This window comes from Protopterus annectens, chromosome 6.part0, assembly GCF_019279795.1.
Source record: "Protopterus annectens isolate FY-2018-M chromosome 6.part0, PAN1.0, whole genome shotgun sequence".
NCBI classification, from domain to species: domain Eukaryota; kingdom Metazoa; phylum Chordata; order Ceratodontiformes; family Protopteridae; genus Protopterus; species Protopterus annectens.
Window position 1 is genome coordinate 1,030,822,124 of NC_056737.1, and position 15,690 is coordinate 1,030,837,813.

Sequence of the window (15,690 nt, forward strand, 5' to 3'; positions counted from 1 at the left end):
ACCGTCAAAGGGAGCATTCATGAAGGACGCCTTGAAGGGTTCCGCAAAGTCGGAGCCAAGCATGACGCCATAAGGCGATGCCTGCTCCGCTGGCTCTAGCTGCCCCCTCCGTGGCATAGGAGAGAAGCCGCACAGATGTGTTGGTTATCGATTTTAGAGTGGCCATGCGAGCCGAGAAAGTTAGTTTGTCCTCGGCCGACATGGACTCCGGGGGTGACCCAGCGTACTCTTTTACTAGATCCCGCTGAAGCCTAATCACGTGTGCCAAGTAATTCAGCACCCTTATGGAAAAGGTGGCTGAAGCAAACATCCGCTTTCCGATGCGATCCATCGTCCGAGACTCCTTGTCGGGAGGATGGATTGAGGAACTATCCTGTGCCAGTTCCTTCTTGGGGGCAGCCGCTACCACCATGGCATCTACAGGGGAACCTTTACTCCACGCTGCCTTGTCTGTCGGGGGACTAAGGATCTTATCTGGTCTCCTGGGGATTGGCTCTAGTGTCCGGCGCCTTCCACGACCTGGTAGTAATTAGGTCTACCAGGGGGTCGGCCGGAGGGGACACCCAAGAGGTAGACGGGCCTGCGTCAAACGCCTCCAGAAACACTGACTCATCCGAGGAAGGTTTCTGGGCTGACCATCCCCCTCTAATGCGCAGCATCTCCATAATGTCTCCAAAGGAGACGTCCTCGGGGGGTGACCTGGGGCAACCTTCCCCTTCTTCCAAGTCAGTGTCTTCCGTGAGGGACTCCAAGTGCCTCCTTTTACACTTTCATTTGTGAGGAGCCTCCTCGGGGGGGGTTCAGCAATGGGGTCATGCTCTACAGGAACTAGCTGGGGTGTAGACGCAGGCTGTCCCTGGGGCCGGATGATGGAAGACAGGCCCATCTGCAAGGGAATGGCGGGTGGATCCATAGCATGAGCCGGGGACCTAGAATCCCTCGAGAAGACCCTCTCCACCACGTCGTAAGCCGAAGGTGAACCACTCTCCCTGGGATCAGAGAGCAGCCCCCTCGGATCAGACATTTGGATCGGCGCTGAAGCGATCGGACCCGAAAGGGAAGTGTGCTCTGACCGCATCGGGGTCGAAGATACACTCACCCCTCCGGATCAGAGGCTCGGCTCACGGCCCCGGGAGCTCGGATCCAAAAAGGGACCCGATAAACTCTAAGGTAAGGCCGGCGTCGAAGTAGCGATTACTATCGGTGCAGACTCCCCGGCTCCGAGGTTACTCAGATCAGACGGCTCCGAAACCCGATAATGGATCGGAGAAGGAACAATAGGGGCAAAGAAGGGGGCCGAGCTCTCCCCCGGAGGGGGGAGGGGGGCAAGAGCACTCCCATCTGCATCTGGGCCTGAAGGAAGCGACGCATCATCCGGTCCATGTCCGCGTCAGAAAGGCTTCTCGTAGACCTAGAAGAGGCCGCCTCGATGACCTTGAAGGTGGCCGGGGCTCCTCCTCCTGCTCCGGAGAGAAACGTGGGGAACGGAGCAGAGAGGGGGAGGACACGGGAACCTTCAAGGGAGAATCGAGCTGCTTAGCCGGCGGGACCGAGGGGGCTGAGTCGGCCCGCCGCTTGTGGCTCCTATGCCTCTCCCTGCTTTTGTCTCTCTCTTTCTCCCTCTCTCTATCGCTCTTCTCTTTCTTTCTAGGGTCCCTCTCTCCCTAGGGCACAGTGGGAGGTAGAGTCCCAGCCAGGGGAGCAGGAACAGTTGGCTGAGCAGCCACAGCCGTGACTGGCGCCACTGAGGGAGAGGAGGAAGAAGTAGAATCCGCGGGTAAAAGGCCCGCTAAGATTAACTTGTTCTTCCTGTCTCTCAGAGCCCGGTGGTTTAAAGGCAGCACATATCTGGCAGCCTGATGTCAAATGTGCAACCCCAGGCAAAGAACGCACTGAGTGTGGCCATCGGCTGGGGACAGCTTATGGCCACACTCAAGAGCATTTAGAAAAGAAGGCCTTAGGGCCTTCGGCCATATCTACACAATCACACTCCCTAACACACAGATAAGGGGAATACACTAAAGTTAAATTAAACTAAACTAGTCTAAGGATCAATTAACACACACACACACACACACACACACACACACACACACACACACACACACACACACACACACACACACTTAACTGGTAAAAAGGTAGAGAAAATTCCTAACCTTATCTTACCTAATCGCAAGGAGCTCGTCACTCGTGCTTATAGAAGCCGCAGCAAAGGAGATCTGGGGACTGGAGGGAGGTAGCAGGGTATTATGGGTAAGGGGGGGGAGCTTGGAGCTCGGATCTCTAGCTTGGAAAGCTGCCGGCTCAGATCCAGGATGGATCAGATACCCACAGGTTGCTGATCAAATGAAGTTAACTACTTCAGATCCACCCTTTCCCAGAAGAAGGCGGGCAGAGGGTACTTATTCCTAATTGTTCACTGATGCAAGTTCTCTCCTAGCTGGCAAAAAGCACCCTTAGGCCCACTGACCTTTAAGGGCTCAAAGGGTGAGGAAATACCACTGTGTCCAGAAAATACACATGAAGCTTTTTTTAGGATGATTCAAAGAAAACCAGTAACCCACAACCTGACATTTCTGAAATTAAGAGACTACTTCAGAGAGAGGAGGACTAGATAATCACACAAGTTAAAGACAAAAATCCACAACAGAATGATGGCACTGAAGCCAGTAACAGAAAATACTCCAATGGTATAATTTCATGTACAGGCAGCCAAAAATATTTGTGAAAATGGTCAATGTCCTCAATCCAAGGAAATGAAGAATGGAGAGTGTTCTAGACTTTGTACAAACGCAAAACTTTTGAATTAAAAAATTCCTGCTATTAGGACAGAAGAGGAGCCAGGAAAGCAGCTAGGCATTCTCCAAGAACAGCAAGAAGTGAAGCAGAAGCCAGTCACTCAGGTATAGAAACACCAACAGACCAGATGTTAGACTGCTTTCTCTACCACAAATGAAAGTGCAGTCCAGGGTCAAAGAACAGGAGGAGTGGCTCTGAGGATGCACCCTGTACTGAAAAGTATGACATTCTGGTGCAGAACTGGAAGGTGTACCATAGCTTCTCAAGCACGCTTATCTGGTACTAGCTTGCAACTTTAAGCTAACCCATCTGTTAGTATGCTCCCATAAAACCTGTACAGCAATGGTGATTCTATTGTGGTAGGTCCGTCTCAAGGGCCCTCGGGTATAAACACACCGACATGCTAAGAAATTGTTCCTTCTTTGTAAATTTTAGGGAATAAGCATCTTTCATAGAGAGTCCTCGCAGTACTTGTTTATTAAGTCATTGGCTTATTGCATTCAGTTGTTGTCGATTCTGCTATGGAGCACACCGGTGCGCTACCTACCAATGGAGATATGTCCAAGTCGGGTATTGATAAGGAAAATTATGGTTTGGTTAACATTCAAGAGGATACACTCATTTTAAAGGGTGAATTGAAGAGCTTAACACTGCTAGTTAAACAGTTAATACAGAGAGGTAGAGGGGAACAGGAGACTGGCGACCATGAAAGCCATGGAATGTTCACTACAAAAAGGAAACAAGGCTTTAATACAGGTACTGTTACATCTCAGTGTTTATTGACTGATATGGACCAACGTGAACGTAATGTCAATATTAAGCAGGTTAACTCAGTACCTCGAAATACTAAATGTACTGATTGTGGTGAAGAGCAAGCATCTGTGGACAATTTGGAAATTCTCAATGGCCAGGGTGCTCATAGGGAGGAAGCAACCAATGTACTGGACATACGTGAATCTTTAGTAGCAAAATCAACCTTACTGATTTTACATTTGATTTTTCAGTATATGATATAAATGAAGAAGCATTGAGAACTGGCACCAAACCTAAGTGAACATTTCCTTCAAAAACATATTCTACTGTTGCTGGACAATTTTCCCAGTGTAGCAAAGGTACTGATGAATTAAATTCTGATTCAGTCCACACCTCAGGAAAAGTGAATAGTCAAGGTGTGGGCAACACAAACAACAAATTCAATAATTTTTTGACTGTGAATCACCAAATGGAAGATTTTAAAAGTTGTAGCAATTTATTGAATCCTGATGTCATTGAATATGGGAATTTAAAGAATATGATTTTCACATTAGGCAAAAAATTGAAAAGTATAAATGAGCTTAAAATAGACAATGCCTATTTATCTAGAAACATTCATAAGAAAATAGTACCTATGGGCTTAAGATTTTTCAAGTTGCCCTTAGGACTTGAATTGTCTGGTGAAGCAAAGAAAGAATTCAATGATTTTTTTTGATGAATGTGGATTCAATTTTATGCAGTTACTTATGAAATATAATGATGAGAAACTTAGCAAATTAATTATAGAAGCAGAAAAGTTAAACAGTAGTATTATTAATGACCTTTTATTCCATGAATGGGAAAACTTATATAACAAACAGTATCAGGAAGCAAATAGTGGATTTCTAACATAACTAAACGAAAATTTAAAAAGTTAGAAAGGGACAGAGAGCAATATAACAATACAGCTTATATTTGGCCATATACCAAAGATAAAGTTGACAGTTTTTTCAATAATACTAGTGAAGTTATACAGAAGAAAGAAGAAAAGAGATTTACACACTATCAAAGTAAAAGTAACAAAAACAATTTGCAAACCTATGGGGGGCATGTTTATGAGGGGGATTTTCAGAGGGTAAAAAGAGAATACACTCAACCTTACAAGAACGGGTACCAGAATTATGCGAGGAGAAAGAGGTTTTAGAAGGAAACTTAGAGAATGAAGACAATTGTTATCGATCAGAGAAGGGAAATGATATTGTAAAAAGTGGCAACATTTATAGATACAAAAATTTTAATATATACAATTATACGGACTTAATAAAAGACCAAACACATTTTGATTTATTCGTAAAAGAGATGAAATTTATTCCCAACCCAAAATTTGACATTGTGGACACTATCATTGATTTTAAGAAATTCATTAGAAAAATCAATTTAAATATTTATTTTAATAATTCTGATAAATCTGACGTTGGTTATTCTGATTTTCACACTAATACAAGGACAGAGTTAAAAAAAATCAGCACATTTGTACCTCCAAGTCATCCAAAAGTGGAAGTGTATGAAAAAATCACTACTAGAGAAATATACTGTGAATCTGGTAAATTGAAACAAATAACTAGTACTAATAATTTAACCCAAGAAGAGGAAAAGATGCTACTGAACATCAGAGACAACCATAATATTAGAGTAATGAAACCTGACAAAGGGGGAGGGGTAGTTCTTTATAACATTCAATATACAAAGAAAATTTATGATATATTATACTATTCTGGGAATTATATCCAGATTTCTTTGAATGAGCTAAATATAGCTTATTTCAGGATAGATTCCTATTACTGAGAAATATTACATAGAGGGAAGAATAGCAAGAGAGACATATGATTTCTTAAAAGTCAAGTCTCCTAAACTTGCTACCCTTATAGGAATACCTAAGGTGCATAAAGATGCAGTAGATCCCCCTATGCGACAGATTGTCTCAGGTAGCAAGTCTAAGACTTTCCCGTTGGGTAAATATATAGACACCAAATTAAAATTTTTGTATGAAAAAATTTCACATATGGTAAAGGATTCATGGATTTTCTTGGAAAATTATCCAATAAAAAGGAATTATGACAACATTTATTTTCTTACAATTGATGTAATTGAATTATTTTCTTGTATACCCAAAGAAAAAGGGTTAGAAGCATTCACCAGTAGCATAAGGAAACATACGAACATGCCATGGGATGAAATTTGTTTAATAGAAGAAATGATGACCATTGTATTAGACAATAATTTTATATTTTTTGAAGGCGAATATTTCAAGCAAATTAGAGGAGTTGCGATGGGAGCAGCATGTGTTCCCATCTATGCTAATCTGGTGATGTTTCATTGGGAAGAAACAGTTTTATTTAACAGTGAATATTTTCAATACATTTCTTATTACTCCCGCTTTTTGGATGATATTTATATTTTATGGGAGGTAGATGAAAACAGATTAGAATTATTTTTAAATTTAAATAGCAGCAGTGAATATTTAAAATTCACACATTTGGTTAACAAAACAGGAGTACCCTACTTGGACACCTATATAACATACCAAGGTCACAAATTAAATTCTACTATACACAGAAAAAATACTTTTTCTAACAATTATTTAGAATACACTAGCTGCCACCCTGATAAATTAAAGAAAAATATTTTTAAAGGACAATGTGTAAGGGCAGCACGTATGACATCTGGAGATGAGTATTTAAAAGTTGAATTGAAATTTATAAAGGAGTTATTTACACAAAGAGGTTACCCTGTTAGTATGTTGGAAGACACGATTCAATACATCATGCAATTCAGAAATACTAGATACAGACCTTTATTAGGTAGTAAGTATTTAGTTGAAAAACAAGAGGGAAATGGACTTCCAAACAATGATAGTAATATTAATATAGAAAAATTTTAATAGAGTATGTATTATACAGTTTAATATGGCTACGGATTATATCAAAAAAATTATAAACAATTTTTGGTATATTTTAATTGATGATACTCATCTTTCCAAAATTATGTGTAGAAGACCCAATTTTATTTATAAAATGGGGAAAAATATCAAACAGATAGTGGAATACAAAAATAATAACAAAAATGGAGAAAAGACGACCACTAATGGGACTAAAAAATGTGGGTCTTGTAATCAATCTAAATATATCTCAGAAGAGAGATATATACAGTTAGACAATGCACACAAAAACCGAATAACAAGTAAGACAGGAAATTGTAATAGTAAAATGGTTGTTTATCTGGGTAAATGTCAAAAATGTCCAGGTTTTTATATAGGAAAAACAGAGAGAAATTTTAGAAAAAGGATTTATGACCATTTGTACTGTACAAGAACTAAAGACAAAAATAATGCTCTTTACAGGCACATTGATAGGAAAGGTGCAGATCATGAATTTAAATTCAACATTTTGGAAGAGATAAAGGTAGATCCTAAGGGAGGGGATTGTAAAAGTTTATTAAATTATAAGGAAGCGAAGTGGCAAATTTTATTAGATGCCACAACACCCCCTGGATTAAATGAATATATATCTGTAAAACCATTCTTGGAATTATTATAGATAACTTCCAACTATTTTTAATTTAGTTTTTAAAATATATTACAATACATATTTATTTATTTAATATTTAACATTTTAACTATTTACAATACATATTCTCAATATTTACAATACAGTGTCTAATACCATTTAATATTATATTATAGTATTGATTTATATGTATCTATTTTATTTCATTATATTTATTGTGACATTTTAGAGTATATTTTTCATTTCAGCTTTATCTATTCACCACATTTATCAAATGTTATCATATACTAACAGTATAAAGTATACATATATTTTTATTTTAACATCACTGTTGTCACTAGACTTAATATCATGTAGTACTTTTATATAAGTTATTTACAATAGGAAACAGTTTATTTATATTGTATATTTTTGTATTTTATGCGAAATAGGTCGTGTAATAGGGTTAATATCGCCTTAAAATTTCAAATTTTAATTTGGCGCCTAAAAAGGCTTAACACAGCTGATATGTCAACAGAAAACTAGTTCTGAAGAAGCCTGGATATACTGGGTGAAAGCGCTTAACTAGTATTCAGTTTATGTTTCCTTTTTTTTCAGTACTTGGTGTCATTTCGATTACCTTGTTTTTTTAACATTTACAATAATAAAGGTGTGACTGGATTACAAGTCGAACAGTCACCGTGTTCTTTCCGCTCTTAGGTAGAGGCACTTATTGGCGTCCTCGCAGTACTAGTTTAAGTCGTTGGCTTATTGCATTCAGTTGTGATCTTTCATAAAGACATGGAAAGAGTCGCTACACGTGGTTAGGTATGTAATTACTTAAATTGCCTGTCACTCCACAGTCCTGCTGGAGATTGCACCACCAAAATATACTTGAAACAAGCTTCTCTTAATTTCAGTGGGGCCAAAGGATAGGTCCATAACTCCTTCAGAACTTCTGCCTTGATTCTCTGCTTCCCTACTTGTCAACTATTGCCTACCTCCTACACCCTTTCTTTACTCATCTATTTTCCATGCACAACTTAGTTGGCATTTATATTAATGGAAGTGAAAACCATCCCCTGCAAGCCTAGCTTTAAATGCTTCCCAGTATTACAGATATCTTTCTACCCTCTCAATCATTTCTTCTTCTTCTAAGCTTAGCTTTTTCTTATATTTTACATAAACAGAAAAATCTTACAATGTCTGTAAAAGGTCTCTAAAGTGGATTTGGTTTTATCTCATGTTTTTTCTCTAACCCATGCAGCATACTTTGCTAGAGTACTGTGCCACCTTATAATACATGTATTCTGATGGAGTCAAGATTTTACTTATTTTAACTTTGTTTACCAGAGTAGTGCATGAATCTCATTGGACAAATACAAAGTCCAACCTTGGTAAAAAAAAAATTCACAATGTGTACACAGGTGGTGCAGTGAATTAAAGCAACAAAGAGTTGTTCTTTAAGCAAACACCCTTTCATACTGAGCTGAAAACCATACATTTTGCAAACAGATAAGTGAAATTAAAATATATAAATCAAATAAAAAGAATGAAAATTTGTTTTAAAAAGGGAATGGCGCTTACACTGCATTTGTACTTTATGCTCAAGACATTCTCATTGCATTTTAGCATTGCTGTTCTAACCAGCAAATACAAAAATAATATTTATGCACATTAAATTTGTTAAAATACAGAAACAAGCCATTTAAAGATTATAAATGTCACACACCTACTCCTTTATGCGCATCAATACTTGTTAATTCAATTGTGCCATCATGGCACCTTTTAGGATCTTCTTTGTATTCTTTGTGGATTCCTTCTGGGCAGTATCTGTAGGCAAGACCATAGTCTACCAAATACACCTACAAAAATGACAAATTAAATAACTTAAAATGGACCTCAATTCATCTGCAGTGACTACACTCCATGTAGCCAATGAATTTTCTCATACAAAGTATAACAGGTAAAAGGCTCAAGTTACATACAAAAAGTGTGTGCATGTGTGGGTGCAATATAGAAATATATTTTCTTCACACTTCAAATGCTCAATGATGTTAACTTTTTTAATGCTCTACCACTCATATAAGCATCAATTAATCCCACCCTCTTAAAGTACAAAACTCCAAGTATCAAATCAACCAAAAACCATTACGTATTGTAATAAATCGCCTCTCAAATCCGCTAAAGAAAATTTTAATAAATGCACAAGTGCACAGTGTTAGACCACAGCACAGTCTCTGTACAAAGGAAAAATAGGGTCTAGTTAACAATCACTAACAGTCTGACTTCTTGTTTCCCAGTTTAACATTTGCTATTTCCATACACCTACAAACATGCACATTTTAAGCAATGGATGGGTGGGGGATGCTACTACACACTGCACAACAAGAGGTACAAAATCTACCAGCAAATATCAAACACACTGTTGAACAATTTTAATATAAAAACAAGAAAAATGTGTGAATAACACTCCAGCAATTCATAAATGCCCCAACATTCCACCTGTTCATAAATTCATACCATCAACAGCAATTTACTGAGCTTTACCCATGATAAATACAAAGGCCACTTTAAATAAAATATAAAGAAATGCATTTCAGTTGGTCTTTGTACACGCCTGCAAAGTTTGCTAACAACTGTGTACAAGTAAACACGCAAGTAAAAGCACAGTCACAGGCACATGCATGTGCATTTGAGCGCACACACACAGAAAATGAACATTTTTACAGAAAATGTTTACAGTAACAATGGCGATCTTTATAGGTTTATAGCACTTCAAGGATGTCTATCTGCACCTCAGAAGAACTAAAATAAATGCAATACAAACAGCTCTATAATGTATTCAAAACTAACGGAGCATTTTAGCTTGCATGTAAATACTTCTGGTCTTGGAAAAAAAGGACATCTATTCTTACATGCAACAACCAGTAATGCATCAACTGCTCTTAGGTTTCACCTCAGAAATACTGAATGCCACTCTGAAAGTTGTGATCCATTTCTTTTGATAGCTCTTGTAAACTCTCACAATACTTAAACTGTATCAATTATTTAGTCAATAACACAAAAGTGTGTGAAGTACAGTCATTTCACACTTAATATAACTGTAGATGTTAGAGTAGACCAATGTTGCAGTATCGATTCTTGGGTCTTCGTGCCATGCAGAAGTCCACGACCAGCTAGATTTTCAGCATTTTTGCATCATCTCTAGCTGACGGACATCTGGACATTGGGGTATAAGGATACCTGCCAATGCCATTTTCAGGTCTTTCTATGTAGTAAACAAGAAGTCGGATGTCCAAAGACAGCACAACTTCCCCAGTTGTCTAAGTTTGAGCATGTAACTGAGATGTATTAGAAGAGTGGGGATGATGATGAAGCAAGGAGCTATCTGCAGAAATGTCCTATCCCCCTTGCTCCTAACAAAGGAGAAAAAAAGGATCAGCATATAGAGGGGTTGGAGGGTGGGAGTTTATACTGCAACACTGATCTACTCTAACATCTACAATTATGGCAAGTGTGACACAGAAGTATTATGTTTTTCATAGTCAGTGCTGCAGTACCGATTCTTGGCAGGACTTCCAAAGCTCCTGTTGGGTGTCAGGTTAATTTGCTGGCCCCTAGGAAATAAGGTTTTGCAGGATGGTAGTAGCGAACCCTACTCTCGGTCTGGAGGCAATGCCTAAATGATGGTGCTTTGTAAACGCATGCACTGAGCTTCAAGTGGCAGCTTCTAGGATGGCCTGGGTGTAAACTTCTTTGAGGAAGGCAGTGGCAGTGGCCCTGTGCCTGGTGGAATGCGCTTTGACATGACTAAGTAGAGGTTTTCCACAGTGAGTGTAACAGAATTTAATGCAAATGGGTAACTATTTGAATATGGTTTGGAGACAGGTTGGCTCTCTCTCTCCTCTGCAAAAGCCACCAACTACTGCTGTGCACTATTTGGGTTTGTTGTCCTGACTTGGTAGTATCTAATTTGTCTGTGTACATCCACGGAATGAATAAAGAAGTTATGTACTCACCATAACGTTCCATCTGAGTAGGTAACTTCATTTGTCAGCAACCTTTGGGTATCGGATCCGACCCGGATCCGAGTCGGCAGCTTTCCAAGCTAAAGATCCAAGCTCAAAGCTCCTCCCCCTTACCCATAATACCCTGCTACCTCCCTCCAGTCCTCAGATAGAGTTTGCCCAATTATCAGACAGCACTAAAGCAAGCAAAAAAACTGAACATCCTAACCTGATACCTGAATAATGAAGTTATTCACTCCTGGTAGGTAACGAACTACAGGTTAGGGGGACGGATGGGGGGTCGGTTGCTGACAAATGAAGTTACCTACTCAGATGGAATGTTATGGTGAGTACATAACTTCTTTATCTGAAGTAGTTAACTTCATCTGATCAGCAACCTGTGGGACAGAGTCCCCAGCTACCAAAAACTTGGGAGGTCCTCAAGGAAGAATATTCCGGAGCAATGCAGAGCCAAAGGCTGCCCTCCCTCTGTATATCAGATCTAATTTATGATTAGAAATAAAGGTATGAGAGGTAGCCCAAGTAGCCGCCGAACAAATGTCATCCAAGGGTACCCTTAACCAAAAGGCAGCAGAGGTAGCCATAGAACGGGTAGAATGAACACGAACCCCCACGGGCTCAGGCTGACCAGAAATTTTGTACGCGAGTAAAATGCAGTGAGATATCCACCTAGCTAGAGTCACCTTCGTTACTGGTTTACCCAAAGATGGCTTAGCAAAGGAAACAAAGAGGTGCTCCGACTTGCACGAGGCAGCTGTTCTGTGCAAATAAAAGCGCAATTGTCTATGCACATCTAATGAATGTAGTCTGCACTCTCCTTTGTTCTGGTAGTTAGGAACAGGCAGATTAATGGATTGGTTGATGTTAGCCTCGGAAGCCACTTTAGGTAAAAAGGAGGGATTAGTCCCCGATACCCTTCTAGCTGAGGTAATAGCAATCAAGAAGGCAGTTTTCCAAGACAAATACTTTAAGTCAACCGAAGCTGCAGGCTCAAAGGGGGGGCCAGTAAGAGCCTGGAGGACTAAGGTTAGATCCCACGGAGGAACCGCATTCTTGACAGGAGGTCTTAAAAGAAAGGTACCCTTCAAGCAGGTCTTACAGATCTTAGAGGAAGCTAAGGGACCAAGATTGTCTCCGATGTGGAAGTGGGAAATGGCCGCCATTTGAACCTTCACAGTTGAAAAACTAGCCCCTTGATGAAATGGGATAAGAACTCAAGTACTGCTGGAATGGGAGCCGTAAAGGGGTCCAAATTCCTTTGCCCGGCCCAGATAGAAAAACATTTCCATTTACTGTTGTAGACTTTCCTGGTAGAAGGTTTATGTGCCGCCACCAGGATGGATTTAACTGCGGACGAGATGCTGGGAGTCTTAGCCACTAACGGAACTGGATCAACCAAGCGGAGAGCTTGAGGTCGTCCAGGTTCGGAGTATTCAATCCCGAAGGATGAGAAATCAGATCCGGAATGGGATCTAAGATCCAAGGAGGAGCTATGAGATGAGACCGTAGGTATGGGAACCAGGTTTGACGAGGCCAGAATGGGGCTATGAGGATAACCTTGCTCCTCAACAGATGAGCTTTCTGCAAGAATTTTGTCATTAACGGGAGAGGAGGATAAGCATAAAGGAGACCGGATGGCCAAGCATGAACTAGAGCATCTCTGGGGGTCTCCCCCGGTGGAGGGATTAGAGTGAAAAACTCGCTGCACTTTGCGTTCAAAGGCGATACGAACAGAGTGCAGCAAGGTTGACCCCATTTGAGAAAGATCTGTTTCGCTACTAAGGGGTTCAGAGACCACTCGTAAGGTGAGAGGATAGTTGACTCAAGCTTGTCCGCTAGAATGTTGGACCGACCCGGAATGTGCGTTGCTAGCAGAAAACGGTTGGTGGATATCGCCCACTCCCAAACTCTCATGGCCTCTCGGCAAAGGTGGTAAGACCTGGTTCCCCCCTGTTTGTTGATGTACCAGACCACTGACATGTTGTCTGTCTGAAATGCAATAGACCCTAGAGGAAGAAGGGCATGGAGAGCTTGCAACGCTAGAAGCACTGCCCTCATCTCCAGAACACTGATATGCAGAACGGTCTCTGTTGGAGTCCACCCGCCTTGGACGGTTCTACCCATGCAATGCCCCCCCCAACCTAGGCGAGAAGCGTCCGTGGTCACCGTGGATTGGGGTAGAAGTATCAAAAAGGGTCGCCCTTCCCGAAGCTCTCGGGAATGGAGCCACCAAAGCAGAGATTCCCTGCAAACCCTGCGGAGGGGAATCGGGGAGTACAACGGATGCCGAAGGATGGACCACTGAACCTGTAAGGTCCATTGAAGAACCCTCATATTCAAGCGGGCTAGGGGTGAAAGGTTGATAGCCGCTGCCATAGACCCTAGAGCCCTCAGAACTAATTCCGCTGGTGGGGCCGGAGACTGCAGAAAGGCTAAGACATGGAGAGTTAGGCTGCGGAGTCTGTCCGACGTCAAGAAGGCCTTGGACTGAAGCATGTCTATTCTGGCCCCTATGAAGTCCAGGACCTGAGCAGGCTGAAGGAATGATTTTTTGTAATTTATGGTGATCCCCAACTGGTGGGCCAAACGCATGAAATAATCCCTGGCCGAGCATAGTAGATGCCTGGTGGGAGCGGCGAGGAGCCAGTCATCCATGTAAGGAAAGACCTGTATTCCCTGAAGCCTCAGGTAGGCTGCTACAACTGCCATTACCTTGGTGAACACCCTCGGGGCTGTGGTGAGGCCGAAAGGGAGTACCCTGAACTGATAATGACTGGCCCCCAACCGAAAGCGGAGAAACCTCCTGGATCGCCTGTTCATTAAAATGTGATAGTACGCATCCTTGAGGTCTATGGAGCACATCCAGTCGTTCTCCTGCAGAAGAGGGAGAATAGATTGAATGGTGACCATCCGGAATTTCTCCTTGGCAACGGATAGGTTCAATGTAGACAGTTCGAGAATTGGCCTCAAGTCCCCCGTCTTTTTTGGCACCAAAAAGAACCTGGAGTAATTGCCTGATCCGAACTGGCCTGGGGGGACGTGCTGGATGACTCTTAGTAGCTCTTATCTCTAAAGCTGCCGCCTCCCTCTGATTGGGTGGGACATCGGGGAGGCGCCCCAACTGAGGGGGAGGGTTCACAAAGGGGAATAGAGTAGCCTCTGGATATTATTCGGAGCACCCAGCGATCTGCCGTGATGGACTCCCAATGTGCTAGGTGTTCCGAGAAACGCCCCCCCGACTGCCTCCAGAGAGGAGGTTCCCTCTATCCGAAATTCTTCCCCCTCTGCCTTTGGGCCAGCATCCGCCTTGTCCTCCCCTGCCTCTGAAGGACGAAGGGTCCGGAGCGAAACGGGATTGTTGAGATTTCCGGAACCACATCTTTTGTCCTCTCTGGTTCCTGGAAAAGGACCTTTGAGGAGCCGAGAAGTGGATTCCGACTGCAGACGTCTTCCCGTCTTTCTCGCTCTGGAGTAGTGTATCTCGGAAGGTCTTGCCAAACAAGGTAGAACTCTCAAAGGGAGCATTCGCGAAGGACGCCTTGAAGGGATATGCAAAATCGCAAAGACGGAGCCAGGCATGACGCCGCAAGGCGATGCCTGCTCCGCTGGCTCTAGCCGCCCCCTCCGTGGCATGGGAGAGAAGCCGCATAGAAGTGTTGGATACCGACTTTAGAGTGGCCATTCGTGCCGAGAAGGTTCTTTTGTCCTCGGCCAACATGGACTCCGGGGTGACCCAGCGTACTCCGATTAGATCCCGCTGAAGGCGAATCACGTGTGTCAAGTAGTTCAGCGCCCTTACGGAGAAAGTGGCTGAAGCGAACATCCAATGTGGTCCATCGTCCGAGACTCCTTGTCGGGAGGATGTACCAAGGAACTATCCTGAGCCAGTTCCTTCTTGGTGGCAGCCACCACCACCATGGCATCTACTGGGGAACCTTCGCTCCACGCCGTCCTGTCAGTCGGGGGACTAAGGATTTTATCTGGTCTCCTGGGGATCGACTCTACAGTGTCCGGCTCCTTCCACACCCTGGTAGTTATAAGATCTACCAGGGGGTCGGCCGGAGGGGACACCCAGGAAGTAGATGGGCCTGTGTCAAACGCCTCCAGAAACAGACTCAGCCGAGGAAGGTTTTTGGGCTGACCACCCCCCTCTAATGAGCAGCATTCTCCATGATGTCCACAAAGTAGACATCTTCGGGGGTGACCTGGGGGAACCTTCCCCTTCCTCCAAGTCAGTGTCTTCTGTGAGGGACTCGGGGGAGTCCAAGTGCCTCCTTTTACACTTTCGTTTGTGAGGAGCCTCCTCGGGGGGGGGGGCTGTCCGAGGAGGGCTCACCAACCAGGTCCTGTTCCTCTAGGGGAACCATCTGGGACAGACGCAGGCCGTCCCTGGGGCCGGATGATGGAAGTCAGGCCAGTCTGCGAGGGAATGGCGGGTGGATCCGTAGCATGAGCCAGGGGCCTCGAATCCCTCAAGAGGACCCTCTCCACGACATCGAAGGCAGACGGAGAACCACTCTCCCCTAGGATCTGAGAACAGCCCCCTTGGATCAGACGTGTGGATCGGCCGAAGACACACT

At 42.8% G+C, this 15,690-nt stretch overlaps 1 protein-coding gene across 2 annotated transcripts in view; it reads right to left on the minus strand.

The window, feature by feature from the left end:
* The window catches only part of VRK1 (VRK serine/threonine kinase 1), an 867,990-nt gene that overhangs the window by 485,328 nt on the left and 366,972 nt on the right, over window positions 1-15,690 (minus strand). For both annotated transcript variants that reach the window (XM_044074643.1, XM_044074644.1), the window contains exon 8: window positions 8,812-8,944. In XM_044074643.1, the coding sequence (XP_043930578.1) occupies window positions 8,812-8,944 (133 nt within the window). The remainder of the gene's footprint in view (window positions 1-8,811; window positions 8,945-15,690) is intronic.